Here is a 10,000-nt window from a genome sequence, read left to right as displayed (position 1 = left end):
TTATTTTAGCCACATTCAAATTTGTGACACCGGACAAACCGGTTAGTTTGATCAAACTGATTAAAGCGCATCTATCTCCATATAGGCGCCGGTGGGTGTGGGTGATGACAGCAAGCTGCTGCAGATGAGCATCAAAGAAGAAGAAGAGGAGGAGGAGGAGGAGGCCCACGGCGATTTCATTGATCAGAGTAAGTTGGTGGAGGCATACGTCAGTTGCTGTTGAGTGTGTTATGCTACATGATGAGGAACTATTACAGGCTAATGAAGACGCATTCTGCTACGTGTTTTTACTTGTTCCAACGTGTCGATGGGTTACATTCCAATTAGAGCCCACAGAGATACTCACATTATCGACCTTTCACAGAAATAGCTGTATCCGCTCATTCCTCCGATAATGCACAGATACCTCACCAAAGATGTGTGTCACCCTTACATTCCAAATTGATAGAAAATCAGTGTAATTCGGATTGTGGTAGAGTGGAAGCAGACAAATGAGGAGAGTTATTCAGAGGATGATACAGTTTTATTAATTCAGATAATAATATTTGCACGAACAAACTGGGGTCTCTCTGCAGAGGAATCCCAAGAAGTTATTATCACGTCTGTCCCTTATATACGGGAGAAAATGCTGCATCATTTCTTTTGACAGAAACATGTGTACAACACTTTGGCAAAAACATAATCGTTTCGACATCATTATGACTTGTTTTTCTCACTCCTGTCCCAATAACAACACTGAGCCATGGCCTCTCGTCCAGACATCTGGATCCTATCAGCCATTGTTTATCAAGCAGGAATTAACATCAGCGATTTCTTAACGGCTATCACTGAACTTTCTGTCACATCATTCTGGGATTTTCCACCACAGGATTTTCCAGAGCTATATATATGTTATTATATATATATATATATGTTATTATATATATATATATATATATATGTTATTATATATGTGTTATTATATATGTTATTATATATATATATACGTTATTATATATATATATTCATTTTACGAATGAATGATTGACCGTGTCTATTGGTGTTTGCTGCCTACTGAAGTGGCTGAATTTTGCAAAGTAGGATATAATTTACCAATTGTTTATTTAACATGGCTATCTTGTGTCCATGCATTTCAGAGTCAGACAGAAAAGTCTGTCATAGAATACACATGCAGGACCGCAAGCCGCTGCAGATGAGCATCAAAGAAGAGGAGGAGGAGGAAGAGGAGGAGGACCATGGCGATTTCATAGATCAAGGTAAGAGGGTGGCGGCATGTGGTGATTGCTGTTGCCTGTGTTAAGAGGCACATTTACTAGAAAATCTATGAAGTATTTGCCTTTTAATAATTGGATAAGTATTACATTATTAAAGCCTCATTTGATTCATTCTAACATGATCATTCCTGCACTGATCAGCACAAACTGAACAATTCTCAGCACAATGTTAATTCAATTATTTGGAGTCAGATTAATAATATTAAGTTATGCTTTGCTATTAATAATACAGAGACACATTTCCTTGCCAAACCTCTGTACTGTAACTGCCATCCTATAAGGCCATACACTGGACAATGGACAGATCTGTGTATCTGTATCATAGGAGAGACCATGAAGTAGAATCAATAATGTGATTCTGATGATGTGGAAAAAAAAGAAGAAAAAAAATCTTCCTTTCCTCTAGCATTGTGACTGCCTATGGCCCCTGGTCCTACCAGAGATTACTTTTTCTTATGATGACTGATGGATAGATGATTCACTTACTTCGTCAAATGTATTTGTTGTAAGTCGCTTTGGATATAGGTGTTTGCTATAAATGTAAATGTAATGTATGTAATACACATCCCATCAGAGGTTTCAACCATGTAGAGGTTCCAGGCCAGCTCTTGTTTGTTTTATAGAGTAGATCAGTTTGTTTAACAATGTTTAATTCAGTATATTTTGATTTATGCAGGAGAGAGTCCACACTCGTGCTGCTCTGACAGTGAGAACATTCCTTCTGAGTCAGAGGAACCAGACCTGGAGACGCCCATGGCAAGGAGACCGTTTAACTGCCTTCTGTGTGGGAGCAGATTTATCACAGCAGAACATCTGAAAGTCCATCATAGAATACATACAGGAGAGAAGCTGTATGTCTGTGTGCAATGTGGAAAGAGTTTCTCAAGGAAAGGCACCCTAAAATTACATGAAAGAATTCACACTGGAGAGAAACCATACATTTGCTCCGATTGTGGGAAGGGGTTTACAAGGTTATATACATTAAGGTCACACAGGAGAATTCACACTTCAGAGATGAGCCAGCATCCATTTTGCTGCTCACAGTGTGGGAAACAGTTTACTCAGTTGGGAAACCTGAAAAGGCATCTGAGAGTGCACACAGGAGAAAAGCCTTTCTACTGTTCTGAATGTGGAAAATGTTTCCGTTCTTCTAGCAACCTACATGAACATATGCAGGTGCACACTGGAGAGAAACCCCACAGGTGCTCAGAATGTGGTAAGAGTTTTTCCCGATCTCAACATCTCAAAAACCATCAGATGATCCATACAGGTGAAAAGCCTTACAGCTGCTCAGAATGTGGGATAGGTTTTCTAAGGGCAGAACATTTAACTGTCCACCAGGTGAAACACAGCTCAGACAAGCCATATTGTTGTGTTGACTGTGGTAAATTCTATGTGACATCCGGGGCTTTGAGCAGTCATCAGAGAACTCACACTGTCGAGAAACCGCATAAGTGCCCTTATTGCAGGAAGAGCTTTTTATTTATGCTAGCCATGAAAGAACATATGAGAATTCACACTGGAGAAAGACCATACGGTTGCTCAGACTGTGGGAAAAGCTTCAGAACATTGTCTATTCTAAAATCACACCAGAGAACGCACAATCGTGTATAGAATGGACCAGTGGTACTTTCAACACCCTCCCCCACACTGGCCAGGAGACATCTGTGGCCAAACTAATCAGAGATGCCATCATACGGATCTTTCCCTTTTTTTTTTTTTTTTTTTTTTTTTTTTTTTTTTTTTTTTTACAAATGTAGGCAGTTAACATTCATGTTGTGAGGAATCCTCCTCACTCCTGCTGCTTCCTCCACTGGCCACTAGTGGCGCCAAAGAATCCTAATTGTTTCCCTTAATTCACCTTATTTAGTTGTCCTCAGTGGTCCTCTGTGGCTCAGTTGGTAGAGCATGGCGCTAACAACGCTTAGGTTATATATATATATATTCAGTGTCGTCATTTTAGACTCTAAAAGGTCCAATCTCAGGCTGCCAATTGTAACAGACTCACGGTTTGGTAATTACACCATTCCTTAACTGACTGTTAATATTCTTAATACAGTGCTTTGTAATATCTTCATCGGGACGATGCTTGTCTGTTATTACACTGTGGAGGAGCCACATCGTCACGTAAGTCTAATAGCAATGGTCTTGTAGTTATTTTGGTGGGCGGGCATTGAGATAGTTGTATTACAATATTTCTGTGATTGACATATTCTGCTGATAATATTATCTTGTTTGATCATGCTGTGGATCCAATTATTGTAAAATTGTTCGTCTCTTGGATCCTGCCTTGTGTAAATGCTCTCGAGGCCCAGAATTGGTCAATGTTTATGGCAGTCATGGTCGAATATTGAATAAAGAGGTGAAGTGCATTTCAACCAGTATATACGTCTTCCACATTTATCCAGTAGGGGGTGGTATTGCATCACTTAATTGAACTGTGCACTATTATCCAGTTGTGAGAGTGACGTCTACCCAACTGTTCTCCCACTGATCTTAACAGACCTTAGCTGACTCTGTTTACCGAGCAATAACGGGTTTATCATAAGGGGTTAATAATAAACCTTTATGAGCACTCTTGATAGACCACCTGTCTCTAAACTGAAAAGAACATATTTATCACCATACTGGTGTTATTTTGCTCTGTGTAAAAGGTAGAGGGTAAGACATGAAGGAAATACAAGATGAATGTTCTTGAAATGTTCAATGAAATAAACAATACTTTAAAAAAAATAAAAAAAACTTGGCATATTATCACTTGATAATTCAGACCATCATAATTCATTACATATAATATATACGCCATTTATCTGACGCTTTCATCCAAAGCGACTCACATTGCAGTGAGTGCACACATTTCAGTATATATGGTCCCAGCGCGAATCAAACCCACAACCTAAGTGTTGTTAGCGCCATGCTCTACCAACTGAGGTCGACCACTGAGGACAACTAAATACGGTGAATTAAGGGAAACAATTAGGATTCTTTGGCGGCCACTAGTGGTCAGTGGAGGAAGCAGCAGGAGTGAGGAGGATTCCTCACAACATGAATGTTAACTGTCTATACAGGTGAAGCACAGTGAATAATGAAACAGCACGCAGCTGGTGTAGGCTTAATGTGTACTTTATATAGATACACGTGTTGTACAACGTGACCAATAGCTTTTACAGATATATAAAAGTTAATGTTGCTATAGCAACACACAGGGCAGTAGAAGGTAATATTCTGCCCTAATGCCAGGGCTCGCTATCTTACAATCACATATAAAACTTCATCAGTCAGCAATAGTTTTGACATCATCATCATCATCATCATCATCATCATCATCATCAATAATATCATACCACAACTCATAGGTCATATCACTACCACCACAACTATCATCGTCATCATCATCATCATCATCATCATCGTATCTGCTGGAAATTGTGTTGACATCTCGTTGTATTTGCTAATTTTGTGTTTAAGGCTGTTGTATAGAAGACCCCCAAACGTCAACAGAATGTGAGGTACAGCCAGTTCGCCTCACGTGTTAGAGTCTGCATACAGCAACAAAAGGAGACCAAAACAAACCTATACATTATATACACATACATAACTTAAGTCTATAGTTTATCAGTTACAGAGAGAATTGAACCATTTCACAAAATAAAATACATACAAAAAGTAGATAGCAGATTATAAAAAAAAAAGAAAAGAGAGAGGGGGGGAAACACAAAGAGCAAGCAAAGGATCTGAGGTTACAAGGAAAATGCATACAGGATCACATCAATACACAGACCCTCACTGACACTGTCCACTATGTTTGGACCTTGAGAGGCTTGGAAAGAAAAGCTTAAACTGACTGGTACCCTATTGAGCAATCACACAGACTCACACTGCATCAAGCCTACCCCTGGACTACAAATCATTTTCAATGGAGACTCCATTAAAGGTGCTTTTGTAGCCCATGAGGTAGTCTTTCACACTCGGTCCTGTGTGAAAACCCCTTTAATAAACAACCAAAGTAAAAAGTATGCACATTTCAATATCCTGTGGTCCACACAATATATGAAATCAGTCCAGCTGACTCAAGACTGCGATGGTGTATCTGGTTCCTAAATTCAACCTTAATCTAACCTAGAGATTTGTTTTCTGAGGTTCCAGCTCTTGTACTGTAACAGCACCAGGGAAGGAAGGAGTATTCAGCACCATATAGGGAGATGATGGCATCGTTCATGTTGGCTAACTGCCGCCCACAGCCGTGTCTACCATCCATCCATTCCTCCCTCTCTCATTCTCAGTCTCTCCATCTCACATACCGACGTACCTCCTCTCTCCCCCTCTTTCTTCCGTGTCTCTCCATCCATCACGGTATTCACAAGATGTTCTTTTTTGCTCCTGTCTTTTTAAATGGTTGCCTCCGCACATGGGAATTGAGAGACACCGTTAAAGGTAGACTCAGCGAGATTAGAACGCTCTCAAACCGGGGCCCATTACTGTTTACAGACCTCAACAAAAACAGAACTCTGAAATCTGAAATCTGCCCAGACTGCCATTACTGGCTGCCAATAGGCTGCAGTCTAGGCAGATTTTATCTATTGTTTTCTGTTGGCGTCTGTAAGCAGGAAGTCGCTCCAGCGTTGATGATGATGTCATCTCTCTGACTACCTTTGAGACGACTCTGTTGACTTCTGCTCCAGCTCTGTGGAAAGACCGGCTCATATTCCCTTAGCTTGCACACTTCATGTTTGTGTACACACACACACACACACACACACACACACACAGAATCATACTGTAGGTACAAACACACACATATACTGTACACACACTGTAACACATCTGTACATCCATCCATACATACATACATACATACATATACCTATACATACGTACATACATACCGGTACATATATACATACATACCTGTACATACATATACCTATACATACGTACATACATACCTGTACATATATACATACATACCTGTACATACATACATACATACATACATACATATACCCATACTTACACACATACACACACACATACATACATACATACCTGTACATACACACACACTCACACGAGTGTACCTACAAAACTCATACACATACATGCATGTGCATACTATATCGAAAAAATGGCAGTTGTGCTTTTGGAGTCATCCACAGACAGAGGAGACCTAGAAACACATGGAATTAATCAGAGCCAGAGAGGGGGATGATGGGAAAACATGTGGGTGAGGTAAAGAGAGAGGAGGGGGAGAAAACAGCGGGGGGGGGCGATATCACAGCGGCCTCCCCTGGCAGTTTGTATCACGTGTGCTCTGTGTTGGTCATATGGAGGGATTGCTCCCCCTGGTGGTCCTTTATATTATTGGTCCTCTGGATTAGTCCTGGGAGGGGGGGGGGGGGGGTCGCCTTCAAAGCCAGAGTCTGTCCTGGGGGGTCCAACCAGGGTTTAAGGGTGCCTCCGATGGCCACATTTTCCTTGGTCATGGATATCTGTTGTGGCGAGATGAGCTTTAGGGGTCCATGAGTGTGTGCGTGTGTGTGTGTGTATGAGTGTGTGTGTGTGTGTGTGTGTGTGTGTGTGTGTGTGTGTGTGTGCGCGCGCGTGTGTGTGTGCGTGTGTGTGTGTGTGTGTTGGGCTTCATCAGTGGAGTCTGTCCAAGGAAAGGAGTGGAGGTTGGGGGCAGGGAGAGACGGGAGGGAGCCGCGGGGGTAAGAAGTTCGGGGGTTCGGGCTGAACCTCTTCACTTCTTGTTGGCGATCCTTCTCTTCCTGGTGGCCAGCATGTCGTAGAAGGGATCCCTGCTGATGCTTGCCCTGGTGGAGAAAGCCAATCAGAGCAGAGCAATGGAATAAATAATACGCTCTGGGGGGAAACTTGAGCATCTTTGATATGGAAATGCTGGCACACTTATACGAACCCCCTGCCTTAACTAGATCCAAAAAAAAAAAAAAGGAAAAAAGTTCGGTGTTCGGTGACCTAGTTTGGTTTCCATGGTTTCTGAAGAGAACCCACCCACCCCTGTTTCCTTCGTTACCCCGGTACTCTGGTTCCTTCCCTGAGAGTTTCCCTGGAATGTTTTCCCCCTGATTCCCCTGCTCTAGAACCCTGCCAAGCACACACACACGCACACGCTCACACACACACACACACACACACACACACACACGGACACACACACACACACGGACACGGACACGCTCTCCCTCCTCCATGCAGTTTTGTAGGTTTATAGGTCTGAGGGAAGGAAAACAATAGTGCTCTAGATTAGCAACACTCCAGCTCTCTCTGTATTGGTGGTGGTGGTGGTGGTGGGGGGGGGGGGGAGTAGGGAGTGGGGGGGGGGGGGAGAGAGAAGGCACTCTGCACACAAAGAGAGTGAGTGAGTCAGGGTGCCATTCTGGCTCCGCCACGGAGCGCAGTTTCACGGATGCTAAATCCTGTTAGCACTAGCACAAAGCTAGAACCCCCCCCCCCCCCACACACACACTCTACTGCAGATCTCTCATTCCCTTTACATAGGAGACCGAGATGACTGTTTCGCTTTACATCGCGCCTCATAGAAGACCGAGATGACTGTTTGTTTCTTTCTTTGTCTTCTTTTAGTCTTTTACCACAACATAATTTCACACAACAAAGACAGAAACTTGAGCAAGAAAACAAAAACAAACTTAATTGAAATCCATAAGAATTTGAATACAAAAGAAGCGAATGTTGATTCACTGCAGTTGTACTCATACAGTTGCTTAGGCCAATTTCTTAATAAACAATGCATTTGATGAAATCCTTCAGAGCTTTGTTGCCCAGTTTCAAAATTCATTTTGTGACTGAGTTTCTCCTGTTGTGCCCGTGGTCCCCAAAAACACCCACTCTTGGTCTGATAAAAACTGTGAATCGTGATTAAAGATCAGCAGATAACAGACCGTAACTATGACCATCCCTATTTTAGTGAGGGATAAAATCACAATTTACATTAAAAAAAGCCTTTTTTATCTGCCGAAATCCTCCTTGACTCCTCTGGAGAAGATAACACGCTCGTTAGCCTCCGCGGCTACATCAGGGGGGAGGCGCCGTGGCTTTAGCCCAGTTTGGAACCTCCTCTCCTGGCCGCGCTGGCGTGTTCACCCCCCGGGGTGCTATAAGCGGTGGCTAATCCCACGCGATTTCCCAAATGAATGCGCAGGGGGGAGGTGTGTGTGTGTGGGGGGGGGGAGGTGTGTGGGGATGATGACTAGCATTGTATCATTTCTGCTTTATTGGAATAGAGACAGTAGAGGTTGACAGGAAGGATGGGAGAGAGAGGAGGGATGACATGGCAAGACAGGTCGAGGGTCGGAATGGAACCAGGGACCTTGCGGTTACGTGGTCAGCGCATTAGTGTGCTACGCCACCGAGCGCCCCGTCTCTTTCTCTTACTTGATGGATTTGATCCACTCCTCCTTCTCCTCGGGCGTGGGCGCTGATATCCTGTAGACCACGTGTTTGCCCTCCACGACGCGCCCGTCCGTCTCCGTCTTGCAGGCTTTGATGACCTGACCCTTATGGGTGGAAGGGTTGTACAGCTCAAAGCAGTTCTGAGGGGGGAGAGAGGGGAGAGAGGGGAGAGGGGGGGAGAGAGAGGGAAGAGAGGGGAGAGAGAGGGAGAGAGGGGAAGAGAGGGGGGAGAGAGAGGGAAGAGAGGGGAGAGAGAGGGAGAGAGGGGGGAGAGAGGGAGAGAGGGGGGAGAGAGGGGAGAGGGGGGGAGAGAGAGGGAAGAGAGGGGAGAGAGAGGGAGAGAGGGGAAGAGAGGGGGGAGAGAGAGGGAAGAGAGGGGAGGGAGAGAGGGGGGAGAGAGGGAGAGAGGGGGGAGAGAGGGGAGAGGGGGGGAGAGAGAGGGAAGAGAGGGGAGAGAGAGGGAGAGAGGGGGGAGAGAGGGGAGAGAGAGGGGAAGAGAGGGGGGAGAGGGGAGAGAGAGAGGAGAGAGAGAGAGAGGAGAGAGAGAGGGGGGAGAGGGGAGAGAGAGGAGGAGGTGAGAAGGTGGTCAGGTGGTCCATACGTGAGAGAAACCCTAACCCTGTGGCCTGGGGTGGTCCAGTGGTGGTCTAGCACCACGGCCTACAGTGTACACATATGCCCCTGTCGGCATGGGTTTGAATCCGGCCCCTGCCCTGCTGACATCCCCTCTCCTCCTCACTGTCCTGTCTCTCTCCACTATGAAAAACCTAGATGAGTGGGACTATAACCTTTAGAGTAACCCTAACCCTAACCCTGACCCCAACAGGTCACTCGCTCTCTGACGTCTCTGTGTCTCGGAGTGAAGCGTGTCTGTTGCAATCCAACTGCTGGGCTGTGAAACTAAGTGAAGTATCAAAAATCACCAGAGCGTATTATGGAGTATAATGCAGTGTACAGTATAATGGTATCAGGGGAGGACAGGTTCATTGTAATTCATGGAATGGAATAAGGGATGATATCAAACATGTCATCTGATTTCTACCTCTACCAGCCTCCCCTGAATGATATCAAACAGGTGCTCTGATTTATACCTCCACCAGCCTTCCCTGAATGGTATTTGGACTGCATAATGGCATGTGTGACAGAGAAGCACTCACTGGTTTCCTGGGCTCCTCTACCTCTCTGATACTGAGGTTCTCCAGTGGGATGATCCCACGAGGCTCCTTATCCTAGGAGAGAGAGAGAGAGAGAGAGAGAGAGAGAGAGAGAGAGAGAGAGAAAGACAGAGAGGGGGG

General features: G+C 44.4%; 2 protein-coding genes across 3 annotated transcripts in view; one reads left to right on the top strand and one right to left on the bottom strand.

The window, feature by feature from the left end:
- The window catches only part of LOC310809411 (uncharacterized protein), a 5,103-nt gene extending 1,154 nt beyond the window's left edge, over positions 1–3,949 (top strand). For both annotated transcript variants that reach the window (XM_083676658.1, XM_083676659.1), the window contains exons 2-4: positions 86–188; positions 1,137–1,256; positions 1,951–3,949. In XM_083676658.1, coding sequence (XP_083532784.1) covers positions 86–188; positions 1,137–1,256; positions 1,951–2,888 — 1,161 coding nt within the window. In that variant the 3' untranslated portion in view covers positions 2,889–3,949. The remainder of the gene's footprint in view (positions 1–85; positions 189–1,136; positions 1,257–1,950) is intronic.
- A 440-nt stretch (positions 3,950–4,389) lies between these two features.
- Positions 4,390–10,000, bottom strand: part of LOC310809792 (cytohesin-3-like) — a 15,397-nt gene continuing 9,786 nt past the window's right edge. Inside the window, 3 exon segments of the mRNA XM_083677257.1 lie at positions 4,390–7,087; positions 8,688–8,845; positions 9,863–9,934. Coding sequence (XP_083533383.1) covers positions 7,015–7,087; positions 8,688–8,845; positions 9,863–9,934 — 303 coding nt within the window. The 3' untranslated portion in view covers positions 4,390–7,014.

This window comes from Argentina silus (assembly GCF_951799395.1).
Source record: "Argentina silus genome assembly, chromosome: 9".
NCBI classification, from domain to species: Eukaryota; Metazoa; Chordata; class Actinopteri; order Argentiniformes; family Argentinidae; genus Argentina; species Argentina silus.
Note: the sequence above shows the minus strand (reverse complement) of the source record. Positions and strands in the feature narration are given on the sequence as shown.